The following is a 22,733-nucleotide window of genomic DNA, read 5'->3' as shown; positions in this document are numbered from 1 at the left end:
GGACCTGCTTCTTACAGATCTGGCATCTGCTCTGCAGCTTGCAGGGAAAATGGCTTGTACTGCTGCCAGGGTAATGCCTGTCTAAAACCTGGAAGGGGATATGGTAAGTCTGGAATTTAACAGAATATAATGCAGCTTTGTGTCAAAATCTCCTCAGCAGTTTTATTTATGCCACTCATAGCACCAAACTTCAGCTAGAAAAGCTGTTGGTTGCGATACAGCAAGCACTTAAATTACAGATGCTGCTGCTTTTTTTTCTTCTCTTTTCCGTTTTTTTTTCTTTTTAGGGTGAGAAATCCCCAGAGCAAAATTAGGGTTTATAATAATAACCACACCTGACACATCTTTTTCTTTTTTTCTTATAAAACAAACAAAATCACCATGAAATATTCTCAGTAATTACAGTGGTTATTGTGAGTTAAAAGCAAAACAGAAACTCCTCATGCATCACTTCTAAAACCCTTTTCACCTCTCTGTGGGCTGAAGGCAGAAGTTTACCATCTACCCTCATGGGAGGGGAAAAAGGAGCAGAACATTTTTAAGAGCTTTCTTGAAAGTGGTGTGTGTGCGTGAGAAGAAATCATCACTACAAATCTAAAATGAGGTTACTCTTTAAAAACTTCTAAACTAACATAACAAAGGACACTAAACTCCTGAAGCCAGATGGTAACTCAATTGCTTAAGGTGATAAAAATGGTATGAAGAAATCAGACTAAACCCCTCTCATCTCTAATCACAGCTCTCCATCAAGTCACAACACATCACACTACTACCACTCCCCCTCATCGTCACATTGAAAAAATAAAACCCACCTCTAATGCTTTAAATGCTACTCAAGTTTGTTGAAAAATAAAGTTTCATTTGGCTGCCATTGCTACTTAGTGTCTAGCTTGGCCATTTCTTGCACGTAGATGCCAATGCTTTCACTGTCGAAGAGCAGAAAGTAAATGTTCTTCAAGGAGGAAGAGCTGGTGCCGTCGAAATGGGTGGAAATAGCTCTGAGGGTCACCTGGGCTGCCGTCTGTTTTGGGAAGCAGTTTCTGTGTGGTTGGGGAAGAAAAGAGAGCAGGTGAGTGTTGGGCAGTGATGCTGAGAGAAGCCAGCCAGAGCTGTTACAGCCACAGGCTGCTAAGGTAGAGCCAGCTGCACTTTGGCAAACCCCAAGGTTCTGATATCAGTATTCACCTGCTGCTGAATTAAGGTTCCTTGCTGGCATAGCCACTCTTTTCATCTGCTTTTACTTCTCATGACCACACAATTTTTTTTTTAAATGCATGCCCTTGGAATTAAACTTTTCCATGCTATGCTAAAAATTTCAAAGAATGATTTTTTTTTTTAGCTGAAAATGGAAAAAAAAGCCAAACCCAAAACATCACCTACTTAGCTGATTTCCCCATTCTGTCATTAAAATGGTTTGCTTGGGATTCCTGTGAAAATAATTGAAATTACAACTCCAAGCCAAATTAAGCAGTCCTTCACTCCTCTTGATGGTAATATTCCCTAACCTACAATCATATTTATATTTAAAACCATCAAAAAGATCTGGCACAACTGAAGTATTCATCTATTGCAATCAGTTACCATAAATAGTCCGTAAGATGGGAGGGACAGAGGAAAATGAAAATTCACAGAACTGATATAGTATAATTCTCTATCTACCCACAACACAAGTATTTCGTGTGCAGACGTGTAGGTAGAATAAAATGACAGCAAAACCAGGAAGTCCTATCTGAAAAACTGCCTTTTTCCAGGAAATTCTGAGGTCCTTTGATGAATGAAGTGTAAACCAGCAGCACTTGGCAAGACTATTTCTGTTAGGAGGAGTAACTGTAAGAGCAACAGAGTGAAATGGACCAAAGCAGCAGAAGGATCTCCACTAAGACTAATGGTCCAAGAATGGATTATTCTGATTATGTGCTCTTAGAAGACATGAAGTCTAGAAAGTATTTCTATTGGCATTTAAAGCTATAGTTAATTTTTACTATACAAAAAGATTTGTGTATTAAAAAAATATTAAAAGTTGCTCTGCCCCTCTATTTATTCTTTTGTCCTGATCCATAAAAATTATACTTTGCTTTGAAGAGTAAGTGTGTAAAAATGGCATTTTCACCTCCTGTGTATTCAGTGATGTATGGCGATTTCACTGATCAAATACAGTTTTACTTTCATTTAATTCACTGTCAGGCCAATACAACAGCACTGTACTATGTACTCTACTCTTTGGGCAATACTAGCAAAATCAGTAGATACATTTCAAAATAAATATAAGCACATGAACTCCAAAACAAAATAACAACTACTGCACTTAGCAGGGCTTATGTAAGATTTCTTGTCATCAGAGACCAACAAACTGTTGATTTACAAAGAAATTTGAAAGAAAAAAAAACCAACTTCAGATTTTTTAGTCAAGCACGTTCTGCTTTGCTAGTTACTGAGAAAGAGATGTGTGGCTTCACGCTTGGTATACTTGGTTTAACAATTTTCCCTTTTGAAAGCACAGCTACATTTGAGAAACAGATTTTCTTCTGAAAGAAAAGTTTTGTGTGGCAAGTCTTTTAAATATCCATTATCAGAAGGATTTAAGTGGACACCCCACATCCACGTAGCTCAGGTGGCATCATTGTTACCTGCCTTCAGTATTATGTTGGTATAATCTTATTAGTACAAATGCAGGTTTAAGAAGACACCCCACAGCAAAATGAAGGGACACAAAACCCAAGGTGGTGCAAAGGAATGAAAATGACTGCCCTAGCAATAGAAAACACAGCAAGCCCACTGAGCTCTCCTGTGGGTTGGCTAATTTCTCTTTACAAAGGCTCTCTGGCAGTTTCATGCAAACGCTGCACTTCAGGCTGGATTCCTCTGGAGCAGGTCTGTGTCAGATGGCAGCAGCACAGAGGGCAAGAGGGCACCTCTCTGTCACAGCAGCTGCTCTGACAGCCAATTTTACCTCTGCTACTTGACACAGGGAGTCCTACCTGCCACTGGGAAATGGGGGGAAAGCCACAGACTTCAACTTCTTGTCTTCTGCAGCTGTTAAGCAGTTCTTGACAGTCTCCTCAAGCTGCTCTTCACACTTGTCCGAGCCCCACTGTGGGATGTGACAGTGGATGACAAACTTTGCTGCTAGGCCGCTAGACTGAGTGAGTGCAGCTAACACAAATGAAAATATAACATTTAGTTTGGAACAGAAACCGCTCTGCAATGACCTCTCAACCCAACGCACCTTCTTAATTAGATCGCCTCTCCAAAGAAATACATTTGGGATTAAAATACACCACAGTGCCTCACTTGCAATCATAACCTGTCTCATCATTCCTTTTGTGATCAATTGTTATTTCTTTGGAGACCAAAGAAGCCAGGGCTTATGTGGTTAGCACACAGCTACTCAATAATGGTTTTCAGCTCTCTCATTCAGCATGGCCTCTGGGTTTCTTTTATGCAAAGTACAAAAACCTTGCCCTAAAAACAGTATCAGTAATCGACAGACATTTCTGCAGTGTTGTAGCTGAGTGCTTTGCACAAATATCCTGCATCATCATCATCTTTACAATCCAGAGTGCTGGGGAGTAATACTTACACCCACTTCACAGCTGGGTAATTTCAGACAATGACATGAAAATCAAAGTTGTTTGTTGAAAGTCCCCACCAGTTATGTCCAATTAGAAGTCTCAGATTAATTTTTCAGAAAGTGTAATATTTCTCCAGGACCTGCAGAGCTTACAGCATGGCATCAGTTTGCTTTTGTTGCAATTGTCACCATCAGCACTACTGAAAGTCTGGGTGTCTTGGTAATCTCAGGTTAAACACTCTGAAATTAGCTGTGCAGGATAGAATTAGCCAAAAGAAAATCCTGGGTGTATTCACTTGTTCTCCATCACAGAGGAATTCTGTGCTACTTTAATTTTTAACCAGCTGTCTAAATACTATAAAACGAGTCTATCTTCTGGTTAGGTAGGGATGTTGACAGAGAAAAGTAGTTTACTTTGATTTTACATATAAATTTGATTTGATATGAAAGTGAAGCAAATTATCTTGTATAAAAATTTCTCTATCACTTCGGACTATAAAACTAGGGTACTCAATTAGGAATTTTCCAAAACTAGACTATTTGAAGCATTTCTTTTTTTGGGTATAGAGATACTAAGCCAAATAAGGCATATTGTAACTTTTCTCCATCTGTCTTGCAGACACCTTCAATTCGTTGAATTTGTCCACAAAGGAAGCACAATCTCAGGTCCCAAACTATTCCCTGCTACAAATGTGCTAACCCTTGAAGGGAGCTCTTCTAATTAAGTAGCTGCAGTGCTTGAGCAATTGCTCTTCCAAAAAGTGTGCAGTTCTACAGCCTGTATCACATCTTCATTTTTGCTCAAAGTAAGGTAATTATTTGGGTTATACACATTCATCAAATATGCATAAAGGAGAATAATTTATAAAGTATCACTAATTTTTCCTATGCCTCATATGTTAGGCTGAGAGCTGTTTCTGATTCTCACTAAGGCTGCAGTACAAACAGGGCAGGAAAGATGGCACAAGATTTGCTTAATTTTTGGACTCCCATGGACAGAAATTGCCTAAGACAAATCGGTCAGTCTAAAGACAGAATGTGCACAGCACACAGGTATCCTATTCTTTTTTTTCCTTCTCAGCTGGCTGCCCGTATCAGCAACAGCTAGGGGGAAACATTTACATCACATAAGCAAAGACACATAACAACAGGAACGGGTCAGAATGTCCAGAGAAAAGAACATATAAAATGAGCCATATCCGAAAGAGAAAAGATTATCCTTTTTACCTTCAGCAACTTCCAAAGGTCCTTGAGATTTGCGAAGCTCTTTCACTGTTTCCAAGAACTCTTTGCCTCCAGCCTTTTCCAGTGCCTTGCCTGCAAGGACACAGAGCAAAAGGCCTTGGCTTCAGAGTATCAGCGTGGAAAAACAAGTCTACATTATTTAAAAGAACACTGTACACACACTGTTCTGTCTCCCTCTATCAGCGGCAGCTGATTTTTATGTTTACCACTCTGCCTAGACACAGATAAAGTTTACTTTGCATGGTTTTGAAAGCTCTATATGCAGTTACTGGAAATTAATATAAATATCTGTAAGAATGCTATTTACTCTGACTCGTGGCTGAAATAGTGTGGAGTGGGATTTTCAGGACTCAGGCTTTCAGCCTCCAAAATGAATCCAACATACAAACCCTACTGCTTACTGAAACAAACACAGCTGGGATGCCAGTGAAGGTCTTGATGACTGAAAAACAATGATCCAAAAGCCTGCTACTAGATTCTGTGCCCCTATGTGACTGGCTGAAAAGCTTTTTACCTCCTTCCTGCTTAAATTTCCATATTTGCAATAACAGTATTTCTTTATTTCACATGAGCAGTATAAGGCTTTGTACATGAGTATTTCTAAATCACGTAACATCCTACAATGGAAGTTATACTTCGAAGTGTTATTAATATATAATTTCGCAATGCAATATTCAGATGTAAATGTAAAAATAAGCTAATGAACACCTCAATAATAATTATTTACACCTTTGCTGCTCATGTGCTTCAACAAATTATCTGTGTTTTGCTTGTCATTAAAAAAAGACAAATTAGTGATTAGCCTGTTACACCTAGCCAGATCCAGCCTGATTTTCAGAAGCTGTAAGTGATATTTTATGGCCTGGGGTAGATTTGGATGAAACAGGATGGGATCTCAGCAAGCAGCCAGTAGCCCAGCTACTCTTCCAGCTCTAGATGTGTTTTTACAGTGTGTATAGAGCCTCACCTATTTCCTCCTTGAGGTCTATTTCAGCAGTTGTAGGGTGAACAATGCCTTCTACTTTCATGGAGCCAATATGGCTGATGTCACTCTGTGTCAGAGAAAGCTGAAAAATAATGAAGGTGGAGGAAAAAATAAATAGCAATCCAAGTGCAAAATCATTTTCATACCATAAGGCTGAAGTGAAAGAAGGCTGGATTCAATCTTTCAGAGACCAGTTATTTTATTCTGTTCAGTATGTGTGATTCAGACTTTTAGCTTTTATTTAATTAATTTGCACACCACTCAGATTATTTGGTGATATGCCCACAACTTGGGAGCTTGTTCCAGAGGACGTTATTGCTAGAAAACTAATGTTCTAACATCACAATCTGAAGAAAAAAAGGCTGATTTTGGAAATGCTTTGGTTTAAGAGAAAAGCATCCTTCCTTTCATGCTAAGCCCCAATCTGTAATTGCTCTTTATTACCTTTTGTCCTGGCACAAGGCTCTTGGAAGACAAGATAGTGAAACCATCCCCAGGTCCATCTTCAGTTGCTGAATTTGAAGCTCCTTCTTTTTCATTGTCCTTTTGTTTGTTCTATTTGATAGGAGAAAATAAAGAGCAAGACTTCTCAAAGGAAACAAAATAATCAACATCTAGCATTATTCAATAATGGAGAGATTTAATAATTTACAACAAATCTTATCTTCTCAGATCAATACATTACTCATAGCCTTGTAATCCCCTAAGATTATGTAACAACAAAGGTCTGCACTGTTTATATAATGCTAAATCAGTGGTTCATCTGAGGCATTACATACTTTTGTAGTCACATTCAGAGGCAGGGCACCCACACCCATCTGTGGATTTAGTGACAATTAAGGTTGTATTTATATGGGTGGGCATGTGTTAGTTTATTTTTGTTGCTAACACAGCAGAACCTCATATTAAATCAAACTTAGTCACTTAGTAACCCAGTCAAATGCTCCAATTTGAAGAAAAAACAACTTTGTGATCTAAAAAACAAATGTTTAACTCTTAGTTATTAAACGATAAAGCCGCCTTACAGCTTACCTCCAGGAGCAGCAAATCTACCAGTCCTAGAGGGCTGAAGGAGCATCTTCTCACATCTCTCAATATTTGCTTTAAGGTATCTCAAGAAGCTACCACCACCTCCTACCAAACTCTGCATGTGCACAATTCAAAGTAAGGTGGTAGCTGAGATCAATACACAGAGGCATCCAATTAAACATCCCATTAAGCAACTCTGTTTTCTTTTTAAAGGCTGTTTCTGCATATTATCAGCTATGGAACTGTACTAAAACTTTGAGGCCAGCAGAAAAATGTGCTTAATCCAAGTTTATAAAGTCTAAGTCAAAACTGGATATCATTTAACCCTACCCAAGGAAAAACTCAGAAGTGTTTCCAGGTGCATGCTCTGGAATGACAAACCAAGAGCACTGATCTAGGTTACTGCTTTACCAAATTTATCCATTTTGGATAGTGATGGAGGATAGGCAACTCTAAGGGAAAGTGCAGTAGTCAAGTTCTGATTGATTTATTCTTCTTTTTAAAATCACTAACAACAGCACAGCTAAGAACACATGAAACAAAAAGGTTGTCATAATGACACTGATGTTCCATGTCAGGACAAGTTGTCCAGACAGTGAAAAATCTTTAACAGCAACTCAGTAACTGTACAAGGCTGAAGGTATGACATCTCTCTGGTAGAAAGTGTTTTGAACACAGCTTCCTTTACTTGAAAAGGGTTCACTCCCACAGTTAGTGTGGAGGTAAGAGATTCTACGCAATTGCAAGCAAATATTGCAGAGGGTGACATGAAATCTGTACCTGCCCCACGCTTACCTTTTTGGACGTCCGGGCCTTGGTAGTCTTTGCCTTCTTCCCACTCTTTTTGTTCACCATGGATTTCCTCCCCTTCTTCTCAGGAGCAGGGGAAAGGATGGTCTCAGATTTGCCTTTGGCACCTCGTTTCTTGGCCAGAAGCTCAGGCTGAATTCTGGGCAGGACACCTCCACTTGCAATAGTCACACCTTTGAGCAACTGCAAGGAGAAACAGTGTGTGGAAGCATATTACAGATCCTTTAGTCTGCACCACCAAGAAACAATTAGGGAAAAAATCTACCCTAACAAGGAACTTGGCAGGTGACAGCAAAGTCAGCCAGCACATCCTGGAGAATTCTGTTGCTATACAATCATTCCTCCAGTGCAAACCTATCCTTGGTGACTCACAAGCAGTGAGTAAGGAAGGGGAAAAGAAGAAGAGTGTCTGTGAGCTGCTTAAAAAAAGGACTGCACTACACTCTGAGCCCTGCTTAGAGGAGGACTGGATGCAGACCTCTTTGGCAGGGAAACAGATGCAGTGAAAGTAAGGAAAAGCTCCAAGGATCTGATTTGCAGAGGCAAACAACAGGAATGGGCTGTGATACCATGTAGAGGACAAAGTCTAGCTAATTCCTAAGACACAACACTGGATCTAGATCCCAGTTCACAGGTCCCTGACCAGAAACAGAGAGCTGGGAAAGGGCTGGTAGTGTTAGCATACTTTCTCTTCTGGCCTGTTTTGAATTTTTACTCCACTTGACTGGAAACAGAGCCACATGACTTCATGAGCACCACATTTTCATTATTTAAAGCAGTCATATTAAGTGCAGGAGTATTCAAAGTGTGAATGACATCATCCATCTTCATACAGAGGAGATACTCTGACTGAACCTTTTCAGCAGCCCTGAATAGTACAATCTGCAGCCCCTGCTGTGATCTCTGTCCTCACTCAACAAATTTAGCAGAAGTGATCTCACAAGTGATCCCAGGAGCCAGAGTGCTGAAAACCACAGTTTGGGCAAACAGACAGGGAGGCAGCAATAGCAGAGAGTGAGCCAGATCCCTATCCAACATGGGCCTCACAGCCAGTTTAATAGAAAACACACATTTCTACAGCTTTTGGGAAAAGGTCTTGCACATTTTCTTTAAGTAGTGAATGTCCCTGAGGAAAAAGTGAAGCATCAAGACTACTTGTTTCAACAGGACTCATAGGCTAAGAATAACCAAAGATTATGTCCATAAGATTTAAGATGAGGTATCTCAGAACCTTTGTGTTTGCTTGCTTTTATTTAAGAGGGCACAATCTTCTGCTCTAATAACTGTGATCTCATTCATGTCTCAGACTAAGCTGTTTCTAACCTTCCCTGGTAGCACCTTCACTAAAGCCACAGCTCACAACTCCTGCACCAAAATGTAAACAGGCACCTGATTCAGTTCCTCATCATTTGCAACTGCCAGGAGGATGTGTCTGGGGGCAATCCTCCCCTTCTTGTTGTCCCGCGCCGCGTTTCCTGCCAACTCCAGGATTTCGGCTGTAACACATCAAGATAAAAACCAGTAACAAAAATGCAGCTTAGCGACATGCTGCATACCCATTTTACACTGCTTCTTACTATCTGCCTACCTTTTCAGGGATGTTTCCAGATTTAAAGGGCTCTTGCTACAGAAAGGCAGAAATCAAACCCCACTGAATACATCTGTAAATTTAGATAAATTCATTTGTCCTTCCTTATTCCCTAAAGGAGAAAATATGCTAAGCTTGGTTCACATAATTTCTTTTAAGAGTCTCAAGTCAGAATTCTCTTTCAAAAAGGCAAAAAAAAAAACCCCTAAAAATGTACATCAGCAGTCCAAAATCTATCAGCAGCCCTGTGACAACAGAACAGTCAAGCATGCAGTGAAACCCCCAACCCGGAACAGACAGCTCTGACAAACAGCAAGGATTCTCAGGACCAGGGAAGATGAAGACTGAGGTGCATTTGAAGAAATACTTGGAAAGCCAACACACTAGCCAGGCACTGCTGGAACTCTGCATTAAAGGGCACTGAAAATCTGTGAGAAGCTTCATTTCAGAACAAGATATGAAAGGTTTGACTCAGATGCAAGCAGAGACAACATGAGAGCTTCAATGCATGAAATACTGATAGAAAGGTCCTTCTACATCTCTGGAAACAGGAGGTCACTTCAAAGGTAGTTTATCTAAGTTAGCAGTAACATTTATACTGTTACCAAAGTCACAGAGCTCTTCCTAATTATTACAGAAATACAGACACATCTTCCTAAGTTTATTTGGACCATAGCAATCAGTATAATTCATTAGCTTACATAGTTCGGCCTCTACTCAGAAGTTATTTCACATGTAAGAACTCTACTGAAACACTGAGAAGAAAGGAGAAAGGAATTATTTTTCCTCCAATTACTCCTAAAAATCATATTCACACTTTGTTTCATTTTAAAAGTATACAGGGTCCCTATCGTCTGGGTTTTTGGTTTGTGTTTGCATTTTTCAGTAACAGGAATAAGAAAATTACAGCCAATCAGTATCCTGTTGATAACTTATAGATGTTTTAATGACATCCTACTCCTTTTTACAAAGTACATAAAGAACTAAAACTATTATAAAAAGAAAGACTTTAATGAAAAATCTAGTGGAAATGTACATAATGTTTGGCTAAAATCCAAATAATTTCAACATGATGCTTAGCTCTGGCTCATGGGAAAAATACAAGCTTTCAATCCACTCTGTTAGAATAACAAAAGTACAAATTTGTCTTCCAGTTTTCACTACTATGCAGCATACATATTTAACTGGACGCTGGAAATGTAAAAGCCTTTTTTAAAAATGTATATGCATATTCACAGTGAAATGTAAAAGTTAGGGCAGGAACCTCTCGGCTCTAGCATTTCTTAGTCTGTCCTGGATTTTAAAGGACGACACTGAAAAGAGATCCCGCATAATCCATCTATATTCACCCCCATGGGGCTGGAAGTGTCAGACCCTCTCCCAGACCTCTGCCAGCAGAGCTAACGCAGCAGCAGACAGCAGGAACAGATTCCATCCATTGTGCAGACGAGCAGAGAGCAAGAAAAGAGACCCAGGCTCCTCCAGTGGGTTTTGCAGACGTGTGCTGATAGCAGAGGAAAATTGCATCAGGGGAAAAAAAAATCCAAAAACCAATAAATACTTACCTGTGTGGGAACTGAAGTTCTTTCAGGTGTGCCAACAACATGCACACCCTGCTACCTGTGTGCTCACCCCACTGCCCCAGGTTTGGGTCCTTTGGCCAGCAGCATCCTGATGGTGCACTCTTAGTCCTCTGCCTAATGTTAAGAGCAAAAAAGGCAGAACACTCAAATGCCAGCCATCCATCACAGGACACTGGGAAGAAGGCAATCCGAGGCAGAGGTGATGTGTGGCAGACTGTGGAATATGTACATGACTTACCAGAGGATGCCAAACATTTGCATAGGTAAATGATTGCCTTACCTCCTTCTAATGAAGGTTTCTATGCATATTTTTTCTAATAGTGGAGGCAGGGGCTCATAATTTTAAGACTATAAAATGGCATGTACAAAACACAATATCAAAGCTGGAAGCTTCAGTTATCACATGCTCTGCTGACAGTAATAGATCTCTAAAGAAACTGCTTTACATTTCAAGTAGAAACATCATAACAGCTGAGATTACCTAAATTTTAAAAAGACTAGTCTGAGAACACAGATCCTATAATAAAGTCCTATAACGTAACAAGCTCTCTTGGAACTGGGCATTTTGATATTCTCAGCCATAAGTTGGTTTTACCTTCAGGCATTAAGAATTACATTGAAATCTCAAATAATATTGCCTCCTGCAAGAGTCAAAATCCACAAAGATGCCTCCACATCAGAAGTTTAACTTCAAATCCAGCTATCTTCAGAAGGACATAACTCTCTTCCAGCAGAGACAAGCTGCATCCAAGCTATAACCTCAGTAGGATTACATCTTGTTGTCCAGTGACATACATGGAAAAAGAGGTTTCTTTAGCTGATGGATCAGCAGATTTGAAATGTCTGGGAACTAAAGCATCCTAGCCAGGCCAAAGGTTTTTGTTCAACTGAGTTTGCAGAAAGGTGGACTGCTAAGAAAGGCCTATGAGAATGACTGACAGCAAATTGGAAAGATTTCATACAGGTTGTCTTGTTTATCATCTCCCCTTCAGGAAAAATTGTGTCAGCTCCTCTTACACTACCACATAAAAATCTCCCAGTAATACTTTTACTCTGCAAAAATCTATTGATGATGGAGTCCTTGGTCCTCCATTTGCAAGTGGAAGACTATCTGCTGGATTTGTCTCTGTATGGCAGATGAGCACAACAGGCAGAAGAGCATTCCAGGTAACTCCTGTGAAGGAGGAAGCCTTTGCTGGTGTTGTGTTCTGCTGTAATTTAGAGAGGATGGTTTTCCATTGAGATCTTCCATAAGTTCCTCTGACCAGCACACCCTGACATGACTTGTCCTTCCTCATCAAGGAGCCTCTGTATTCTCTGCCTACTTTTTAGGAAGATGCCCTGTGGGACATAAGCAGCCGATGCTTGATTTAGGTGGTTGTGCCTGAAGTCAGCTCTGTGGACACTCAGAGCATGAGCTGGTTGCAAAATCCATCAATCAGATGGGACTCAGACCAATTTTTCCCAGAATTTTAACTCAGAAGCCAGTGGAACTCAACGTTGTTTCAGCAAACACAACCTTCTGGATAGGAATTAAGCTGCAGTTTTACAATATGATTTTCAAGCCTAAAATGTAAAACAGCACAGAGAGATTTAAAAGAAAGGTTTAGAACGGTGAAGAGATCTTCACATTAGCTGATCAGTTGAGGTAAAAGTACCTTCTCCTGAGATCACCTCTGCATTGTGGTCATTGCTGGCATTTTAATGATGAGGTTGATAAGGCAAAGTGCAGATTTGGGGGTGATAATGGCTGTGAGGTGCTGCCATGATCACTCTTGCTTACAAAGGGAAAAACCAGGGGTCTAGTATTTTGTGACACAGAACACACGCCAAAGTTAAACACCAGTCTCAACCTCATAAAAACTGGGAGTAAGGATGCTCCAGATGTACATGCACCCTCTGGACGACACCAGCCACGAGGCTCAGTGCTCTGTGGCAACACAAATACAGGCCAACAACAGACCAGGCAAGACTGGTCATTCACAGAGGTCTGCTGGGCCATGCCAGGCCCTGGAGGAATGCATGTACTCACGTGGTTCTGGTCCTGCTTGACCCTTCCTGCCCCGTCCACCTTGCCCCTATCCCAGCCATGACTTGCTTCCCCACAGCTCCACAGCCCAATCTTCTTTCCCTGGCAATCCACACTAAGACTCCTATTTCAGTGGCCTTTCCTGGACAGCCACCATTTCTCCTGTCTACTCAGGCTCAATATTCCTGCCCAGGTTCTTCATTACCAGCACTGCCTCCATCCAATTCTTGGCCTATTTCCTATTTTTTTCAACTTGCTCTCCAGCTTCCTGGCAAGATATTTGGACACTCCTCACCATTTATTTGCCTACTGGTCATCAGTCCAGCTCTCCCCACTAGCCAGATCTATTCCTGCTGCTGTCTCTAACATCAATATTCTTCTTCCATAACTACTACCTCCCCACAGTGTTATGATCCAGGAGCTGAGAGAGGCTGGAAAGTGTTCAGTGAGGACCAAGTCTTCAGAGATTTTAGTTGTTGAAGTCAAAGTCACTCCTGAGCATGAGCAACCGATGTTTTATCCAAGTTAGAGCCTGGCCAAAGAGAGCAGATTTCTCTGCGGCTCTGAAGACCACCCTTCCTCTTCTGTAAAGCATCAAATCTCTGATCAAACACAGAGAAGCACTCAGGAGTTTAGACAAAAAGTTTTCATGAATGTTTTAACATAAAAAAAAAAAAAAACAAGTTTGATGTGCTTCTGTGAAACAGCTAAAAAGTGACAGTCCCTTATTGCCACCCTCCCAAGATTTAGCCTGAAGCAGTTCCCCTGCATGCAGCCTTTCATCCCGAGGAACCACCATTTCATAGCTGCAAATCCAGGAGAAAAGAACAGCGTTTGTAATAGATAGATCAGATAATGTTAAGAAAACTTAGCAGTTTGGCACATAATACCCCCTTCAACAACATCCTTGGAAATGTTTTACGCTTCTGCAGCCTTCCCAAAACCAAAGACTTTATTCACCTGTAACATTAGGAATACCTAGATCAACAGGGTTAGATGCTGCAACACTATTTTTTCAAACTCTCAATCTTTGTAAAATTTCCAAACAAAATCCTGGACAGAGCACAGGAACTTTGGTTTGGAAAGAACACAGTCCACCAGCAATAGACCTTTGCTCAGAAACATTACTCCATTCTATCACAATATATACAGGAGTTCTCTGCTGAACCCAGCAGCTGAAAATAGCATTCCCTTACAATTTAGGTGGGCTCCCAGCCCACACCTCTGGCAATCTTCTTGCCTGGTTGACCACGCATTCTTTTTTTCTAAAGAAAAGTGTAGGCACACGCTAATCTGCTCATATCAGATTAATGATTTCAATTAAACTGCACTTACTATCCAGGAGCAGAGCCAAGACATACATTGTTCTGGTTCAGGTAATAGGCAAACAGTGCTGACCACAAGTCAGTCTGCACCACTGAAATGTTGCACTCACCAGATGTGCTGCTGACAATTTATTACTGCACCTTGTAAAAAACTGCCACAGATCAGAACAAGCATCTCCAAATGTTTATCCTAGAAATATCTCCCCGTGGAGTAGGAGAAGAAAAAAGTATTTCTCTCCAGACAGAAGGTCAGCAGAGTCACAATGCATCACACTATGTTATAAAAGTTACTGTGATTTCTTCAACACAAGCAATACTTTGTCACTCCAGCTCCAGAAGTAGCCTCAGGGAAAAAAAAAAACTAAACTTGATTCTCATCCTGGAAGATACTGCCACAAACATGGAAATTTTTGCAATGTATTATCAGGCTTCATGATAAATTTAATTTTAATAGTGAAATAGTGGAATTTGTGAGATTTATTAGTGACATCTCAGATTTTCTTTATACCTTCTAAAGAAAATAATGCTTTTATTGTCTGGTAATGAGAACAAGTTTCATGTGTAAAAAAGACAGCGGTGTTTCCATAAAACCTGTTACATGGACAACCAGGCTCTGTGCAAGCTTCTTCATGACATCTTGGCAGTAAACTACACTCCTGAAACACAACTCACTCAACTAATCCCATCCAGGCTGTGACTCCTCACAGATTCTCTAATGCACCTCAGTCTTGATCTGTAACCCCGAGTAACCCAAACCAGAATGCTCTCTGCATCGTGACTTCTAACAATTTGCTGAAGTGCTATTTTCCATAATTAAACAAGAAACTCAGCAGGTATTATCATAGGACACTCTGAAATATTTCTGTACAGAATCACAATATGTTTTATCACCATGGGACACCTGTCCCTTCCCCAAAGTTCAATTTCAGAAAGGTAGGAAAAAGAAAACTCAAGGCATGTAGGAAGATTTAAACCCTGGAACACTTTCTTCATACACTTAAGCAAAGCAAAAGGGTTTTTAAAATTAAAAAAATCTCCACCTTTATATTTCATAACACTTTGACACTGTCCTGCAAGGAGAAATGCAGCCAATAAAACATTTTAAAACTACAGAAGCAGTACAAGGTGGGTTTGCTTTTTTTCCTCCTATTAATCCCATTTAGGTGTATCAAAAAGCCTCATTAATACCAGTTTTCTCTGGGACAGAAACCACACAGATGCGACTCCTCACTCTGCAAAGCAATAAAAAAATAACACTCCCAGCTAGTGACCAAGCATGGTGCCTCTAAAGGAGAGAATTTCCACCCTCAGCCTCTCCAGGAGACAAATTACCCTCCTTAGCGTTTTCAGTGGATTTCAACAAATCCTGCACTTGCAGAGCCTGATTTCCACGAGTGCTTCACATGTTTGTATGTCATCCCGTGGCTAACCCTGGCTTCTGTGTGTGAGGAGCACTTCAGGAGCAGGTTCTTGGTTTACCTGCGAGGTACTCAATGACAGCTGCCATGTACACCGGCGCTCCGACCCCAATGCGGTACTTGTAGGTCCCTTTCTTCAGGTAGCGCATCATCCTCCCCACAGGGAAAATCACCCCAGCCCTGCTCGAGCGGGACAGCTTGGACATTTTCTTCTTCCCGCTCCGCCCTGACATCTTGCAGCCTCTTGCTTCTCAATTTGCTGGTGGTTCTCAATGCCTTGCTCCAAATCCAAGGGCTGCAAGAGACAGCAAACAGGATTGATGAGAAACATCTTCGTGCGCTGCTGCTGTTCCGGAAGCAAAAGTCCAAACCCACCCTCAACTCTTGTTAAAATGCAGGCATTATTCATTAAAAGGGGGATAACTGGAATATTTGCTATAACTTCGTTTTTGAATTGTACTGTCAGTGTAGCAATATCAGGAAACCAAATCTTGTTTTCTCCTTATTTTTCTGGCAACCACAAGATTACAGATGAACAGACAACAAACCGTGGAATCTTGCCACTCCACTCCAAAGCTTGCATGTGGTCACAGTTACACCCCTAGGTCTCACTCTCGGTCCAATAATGTTTGGGAAGGATCTAACTCTACAAAAATTAATTTTAACTCCATTTTGATAGCTGCCCCGGAGGCCTAATTATGAGCCTGGTTACTCCTCAGAAGCAAACAAAGAGCAGGTCTGCCATAGATGGTATTTCTGTCAAGGAAGGCACAGTTACCTCACTCCCAGAATTCATTCACCTCAGTGAAACAAGGAAATAAAATGAGGGAGACACTTTGCAAAGCATTAAGATGAATCTAGGTGATACTACTACATTTTATCATAATGTTTTCATTTATAATATCAAGGATATAAAATCAGCAGGGACCTATAAAACCTTGGCATGTCCTTGTGTATTAGTCAGACAATTCTTTCTTTCTGTGTGCAATGTATTATGTGGGAATGACAAGAAAAGTTTGGAAAGATTAAAGCAGTAAACCTATCAGACACAGACACGTCAAAATTGGCGTTGCTCACCATCCCACTCTGAATTCCGTGCCAACTGCCAGCCTGGAATCATAAGTGGTGGTAAGAGAGCTCAAAGGTAAGGTGAAAAGAAGTGGGGAGGCATGACACTGGTCTTTAGAGACTCAAGAGGATGCTGTGAAGGTGGAAAGAGCAAGTGTTCACTTTAGCAGTGACTGTTACAGAAGCTGCATAGCAGAGGAGAGAGAGGAGCACCAAACTGGGTCAGACAGGGAGGCAGCAGAATCTTCCCATCAGGACAACTTTAGAGCAATTTGAGAATGTATGTCAGAAATCCAGCAGCACTGGATCTGCCTTGGGACTCAAGGCTGGATAAGGTGATCTGCCAAGGTCCCTCCCACAATGAAAATTGCCCTTCGTGACAAACCCTTCATAAACTTTCCATTTCGTAATAATAACAACCCTTAAAACGTGTCCTTTTCATTTTATGACAACTAACATCCAAATAATAAACCTAGGCTGGGAATTAGGCTTCTAGCCATCAGAGGAGCCAATTTCTGGAACAGCATTCTCTTTAGAGCAACAATAACTCCTTTTAAAGGGGAACTTAATAAACGTATTCAGTAGGGTACAAACAGGTTCCTGCAATGCCGGCAGGACAGTTCCATCGCCTGAGAGTTCAGTCCAGTACTGAAACCCCAACAGAGGTCCACACTGAAAGAGTACACTACCTGTACCAAAATTATATCAAGCTAACCTTTCATATATTTGTTCCTATAGCATCAAATCCCAGTAGAGTGAAAATCAATGGAAAAAGGCATAATCAAGGGATTAGATCCACAGAAAATACCACTGTTGCACTTGATCTCCGTGATAGAAAATCAAAACATATTTGTATACAACTAGCCACACTGCTCTGGGCCATGCTGCTGCATTAGATAAATTTATTTACTCACTTTGTATTACTTATTTTTGTCTCGTCCTTATGTTGCATCATTGAACTTTCCACCCCTGCCTACTCTTTTCTTTTCCCTTTCTCTTTCACAGGAAGCCTCTGCCATTATTTACTCTCCTGCTGCCAAGCCAACTTTCAGAATCTCAAAATACTTTCCAAATGCACTGCAGGTTACGTTTGCAGAATTTTGTGAGAGCCTAAATACAAGATCTTTCAAAACTCTGCTAACACTGTCTGCTTTGCAACTTACATGGGCCAGGGTGCACTGAGGAGCAACAAACACAACAGTGTGCTCTCGTCTTGTTTTGACTCCTACTGGAGGCAATTTTTGGTAGAAAGCCAAGATCTGGCATAATCACATCAGGACCCAGACAAAGAAACATGCTGAGAAAACTCCTGTGGATGTGGACAAAGAAATCCCAGACAGGGATTTGGTTTCCTTGCAGGAAGAGGCATATGAGCTCAGCCCTGCCACACTCACCTGAACTGCAACCAACAGGTAAAGAGCTACGAGTTGAGCACTGCTGTCCTAATTGTTCTCTTCTGATGACACAGCCAAGCCTCAAGGGCTTATCAGTTGAAAAGTCTACCCACATTCATTCCCTCCCTGCCAGCTGATTCATCATGTCTACATTTCTCCTCATGAAGTGCACCCTCCATTTAAAAATAAACCTGTGCAACTCACGCTAAGTCCGTCCTCACTGAGCTACAAGGGCTGTATCTATATCTGGCTGCCATGACATCAGGCTTGGGCAATTTGAAGCAATTATTTTCCCTATCCCTTAATTGGTCACGGCACACTCCCACCCTGCCATGACTCCAACATCCCTGTGTTACTATGGGGGATTGAGTAGCTACCACATCTCTCGGAGCTCTCTACAACGACTGTGAGCAGGGCTTTCCTCTGTTGAGTTTTGCCTTCTTCAGAGCCCAGGGCAACCAGTGACATTTTCCTTCTGCCTGCTGGAAAAATACCTAAGAGTCCACCTTCCACTAGACCAGGTTGCTCCAAACCCTATCCAACCTGGACTGGAACACTTCCAGGGATGGGGCAGCCACAGCTTCTCGGGGCTACCTGTGCCAGGACCTTCCCAGCTTCACAGGAAAGAATTGAGGGAAGAGTTCCTTCGTAACATCTGATACAAATCTCTCCTTTTTTTGATTTAAACCGTTCCCCCTCGTTGTGTCACTATCCGCCCATGTAAAAAGTTCCTCTCCCTCATTCTCACACGCCCCACTCAAGTGTACTGAGGGCTGCAGTAAGGTTTCCCCAGAGCCTGAACATCCCCAGCTCTCCCAGCCTGTCTCCCGAGCAAAGAGGCTCCAGCCCTGGGAGCACCTTGACTTCCAAACACTGAGAGAACTCAAACTCAGCAGTCAAAGACTGAAATAAAGGGGATATGCAGGACTATCCACACACCTGCACTTCCCTCATCTCCAGCTGAAGATCTATTAGAACAGCTAGGAGTTGACAAGGAACCCACAGATCCACCTTGCAGCCAGCTTGGGCTGCACATTCATTCACAAACGAAATATTTGTGAAAAATAGCGTGGGAAACATAAAGCAGGGGCTCGTTACCTCACCGAATTGCTAAGGCACCAAAGCACAAACACAGTGCTATTCAGGGGCAGGTGGAGGTGTCCTCCCGGCCTCCAGAACCACACACAGACCGCCTTCCCAGTGAAGGAGGCTTCCGGGGTACCCCAAACCTGCAAGAAGCAGGTCCCACTGGCAAACAACATCGAGCGATCCCCGCGGCGCCGCGGAGCTGAGAGGACAGGCCTCGGTACGGACCCACACCGAGCCTTTGGACCCCGCTGAGAGCTGCCGAGCTCGGGGGCACACCGGGGGGACACCGAGGGGACACCGGGGACTGAGGGGACACCGGGGGGACACCGAGGGGACACCGGGGGGACACCGGGGGGACACCGGGGGACACCCGGGGGACACCAGGGGGACACCGAGGCCACGCCCGGAGCCGCCCCGTGCCCCCTCAGGGCCCGCCCGCTGAGCGCCACCGCCCCGCCCCGCGCACGCCTCGCCGTTGCCCTGACACCACGGCCCCGCCCACTCCCCCCGCTGATTGGCCGCTGCGGCAGCCCGTGCTGGAGAGGGAGCGCGGTGATTGGCTACCACCCGCCTGATCGACAGGAGGGGGCCGGGAGCAGCAGCCGGGCCGCGCAGGCGCGCCGAGGCTCAGTGGAGTGCGTGTGGGGGGTGTGGCCGCTGGCTTTCCCGCGCAAACGCTCCCCCCTCACACTCCCCCCGCCCTCAGCGAGCGCCGCCACCGCGGAGGCTTCGCCCTCTGCCCGCCGAGGGGCGGCTGTGGCGGCAGCCCCAGGGCCCCGGAACGGGAAGCGCTTCGGGGGCCGAGCGGAGGCAACGAGCGAGGAAGAACCGTTCCCCCCCCACCACCACAGCCACCCCCGTTACCCGGGGCCGGCCCCGCGCGCGCCGCCGCTACCACCTCGCGCCCTCCTATGGCCGCCCCTCATCGCCCGCCCCTCTCACGCCCTTTCTCCTCACGGCCTCAGCCATGGCCGGGCCCTCCCGGAGAACGGCAGCGGCGCCGGGAAGAGGAGGAGGAAGAGGAGGAGGAGGAGGTGGGTCCTGAGGCCGGGGAGAGAGGGAAGGAGAGGAGCAGGGCCGCGCAGCGGCCCCCGGAGTCCCCGCACCGCCGCTCCCTCACCTGCAGGCGCCCACCGCCGCTGCCGCCGCCTCCTCCTTCTTGTCTTCCCTTCCTCTTTTTCCTCCCCCTCTTTTCCTGCTCTCCTTGCCCCCCCTCCCTTTTCCTCCCCACTTTCCCTTTTCGGCTCCCCCCGCCCTCGCTCCGCCTCGGCCGCTCTCCCCGTATTGTATGTTTCAACGGTGATGGCGGCTGCTGGTGAGGGGGGTGGCAGGGGTTTCCTCCCGCTCCGCACATACCGCCTCTAGGAGGAGTCACTGCAGCCCGGGCCCGCTACAACCCCCCTCTGTTGGCTGCCGCCCTCCTCGCCCGGGCCCCAGGGCCTGCAGTGGGGGCAGGAACCCCCTCCCCGCCCAGCGGAGAAAGGGCCCCCTGACCCTAGTCCCAGTGGGCTTGTGGTAGCCGGGAGCATAAAGGCAGGAAGCCTTCTCATCCTTTCGCAGGGTGGAGGAGTTCGGAGATGGAGAGGTTTCAAGGCAATCCCAGACTGGGCTGAAGCTCAAGGGGCGCCTGTTTTTTGTTAGAGAGAGCCACCCATCCTTCTATCACTTTGGCAGGGTGGCCTGTGTGCCTCGCTATGGTGCCTCTAACCCAAATATTCCAGCATCCCCGAGTCGGCTTGGAACGGCCGTAACAAAAGAGTGCCGGCAGCTCTTTGTGTTGTCTTGCGTTGGAGCATTCTGCGCGCTTGCGGGCTTTCCAGCTAGTCCGTGAGGGCTGCAAACTTCCTTTCTGAATGGAAGCTGAGGGCTTTTCTTTTCTTCCCTTCAGTCGCACAGATTCGAGAGCTCAAGCTCCAAGAGATGCAATAAGCGGTTGCGTTATGAGTCTTGGCAGCGTCAAATCTGTGAGCAGAGGCTGCTGCAAACAGGAGAGTACAGGGCTACACCTCTTTAACTCGTCTCAGGTACATTTTTACATCAAACTGGGTTTATACCATCATTGCTATACAAATACTTTGCATTGTTGCACTGATTTTGCTATAAAGACATTTGGGTGCTACTGTAATGCCTAGGAGATCTATTATTAACACAGACCACTCCTGCTTGCTTGCAGTGTTACTTCAGGAGGGTGTCTGGGAACAACAGAAAGAAAGAACCATTCATGTATTCAGCATTCTCTTTGCCGCTGTAAAAAATCATCAAATATTCATTTGAGTTTGGTTTTTGGCTCTGCCAAAGTAAGCAATTTTGTGTCTGCACAGAATTGGATTTGGTGGGTAAAAAAGCAATGGAATATTTCCCCAGGTTATGTTAATTGTGGATTGCACCATCTCGTGAAAAAAGAGGGCATGAGCTCAGGACCTGCGTTTTCCTGGGCTGCTGTGTGACCTTGGGTAAAGCAGTTCACTTTACACAGCTGTATTTTGACGGCCATTAAAATGGAAATAAAGATACCTTTTCTCTTTTCAAGCATTGAGTAAGAGCCTCAAAGCACTGCTATGGATTCATTATTTGGAGTCTGTTCTCTTTCCTACTTCTTTTTGAAAACCAAGTCAAGATGCTTTGAGACCATAGGAGAAAAACCTCATGTGTATGGGCTTGACTTATTTTACATGTAAGAGGAAGCCTTACCTACATCTTGCCCTCTGAGAGTTGGAATTTATCAAAGGAAGAAGGTATTTGTAGGCTTGTCAGTGTATTGAACCATATTTGGTTGGTTAGGAGGAAGCTCAAGAAGATTTTCAAGCACTAAGCATAAAAATCAATGTTTATGTAAGACCCATGTGAAAAGGAAGAAAAGCATTTACATTTTTTATTTCCAGATACAAGTAACTGCATTCAATAACCCTTACAATCGTGCACGCAGTACATGGCTTTGTAATTAAAAATAATTTGAGATAAGGCAAAATAAGAATCCCCAGTTTTTGAAAAGGTTCCCGGTTTGTTAGAATTTAGCATCAAATAGCTGCTGTGTGATAAGAACGTGAGCATGTGGGAGGTCTTTCAAGGAAAAAAAAAAGCCTTTGTGTGAGGCAAACTTTCAACCTTAGGAGAAGTCACTCTGTTTATAACAACTCTTTTCTGTTTATAAACAACATTCTCCTGAAGGAAACAGGAGTGCTGGAGAAGTGCAAGAGAGGGCATCAAAGATTTTCACAGTGTAACACTTTTTTAGTCAGTCAGAATTTTAATACCAATTTTCCTGCTGTTGTGATTTTTTTTAATAGTATCATCATAAACTCATATTCCACTTTTTGTTTCTCCAGTCGATACAGCCTATCCTTAACCTAAATATTAACAGCCTTACGTGGATATTTTATGTTGTTTCAAATATTTCTGAAAGATTGGGACTTGCTTTGTGACGCAATAAAGAATTTTTGAGTAGTGCAGATCAGAGCAAGGCAGCACTGGAACAGTTACCAGGTGTGACTTGTTCTGCAGCAATGGTGCCCTTGGAAGTGGCTGCTTTTTAGAGCAGGTAAGAGACTTCTGGTCACAGTGCCTATATGTTCCGGCCATTTAGGTGGAGTTATTCAAGG

At 43.4% G+C, this 22,733-nt stretch overlaps 1 protein-coding gene and 1 long non-coding RNA gene across 4 annotated transcripts; one reads left to right on the top strand and one right to left on the bottom strand.

Moving 5' to 3' along the window:
• Positions 1–343: 343 nt before the first annotated feature.
• On the bottom strand, positions 344–20,336 carry MACROH2A2 (macroH2A.2 histone). 3 transcript variants are annotated; one of them, XM_066324357.1, is made up of 9 exons: positions 20,255–20,336; positions 15,645–15,878; positions 9,030–9,136; positions 7,626–7,823; positions 6,246–6,356; positions 5,784–5,883; positions 4,799–4,888; positions 2,979–3,153; positions 344–1,040 (listed from the first exon to the last, which is right to left on the bottom strand). In XM_066324357.1, exons 2-9 carry the CDS (start codon positions 15,814–15,816, stop codon positions 875–877), a joined length of 1,119 nt encoding a protein of 372 aa, XP_066180454.1. In that variant the 5' UTR covers positions 15,817–15,878; positions 20,255–20,336; the 3' UTR covers positions 344–874. The 3 variants fall into 3 exon arrangements, with proteins under 3 accessions (XP_066180454.1, XP_066180455.1, XP_066180456.1); XM_066324358.1 differs by lacking the exon at positions 20,255–20,336 and adding an exon at positions 18,985–19,064; XM_066324359.1 differs by lacking the exon at positions 344–1,040 and having other exon boundaries at positions 2,985–3,091.
• Positions 20,337–20,514: 178 nt separating this feature from the next.
• LOC136364427 (uncharacterized) lies at positions 20,515–21,663 on the top strand. The gene is made up of 2 exons (XR_010744150.1): positions 20,515–21,158; positions 21,308–21,663. It is a non-coding gene; the product is annotated as an uncharacterized lncRNA (long non-coding RNA).
• The last annotated feature ends 1,070 nt before the right edge of the window (positions 21,664–22,733 follow it).

The sequence above is a fragment of the Sylvia atricapilla genome, chromosome 8 (assembly GCF_009819655.1).
Source record: "Sylvia atricapilla isolate bSylAtr1 chromosome 8, bSylAtr1.pri, whole genome shotgun sequence".
Taxonomy (NCBI): domain Eukaryota; kingdom Metazoa; phylum Chordata; class Aves; order Passeriformes; family Sylviidae; genus Sylvia; species Sylvia atricapilla.
The sequence above is the reverse complement of the archived record's forward strand: the minus strand, read 5'-3'. Positions and strand labels throughout refer to the sequence as shown.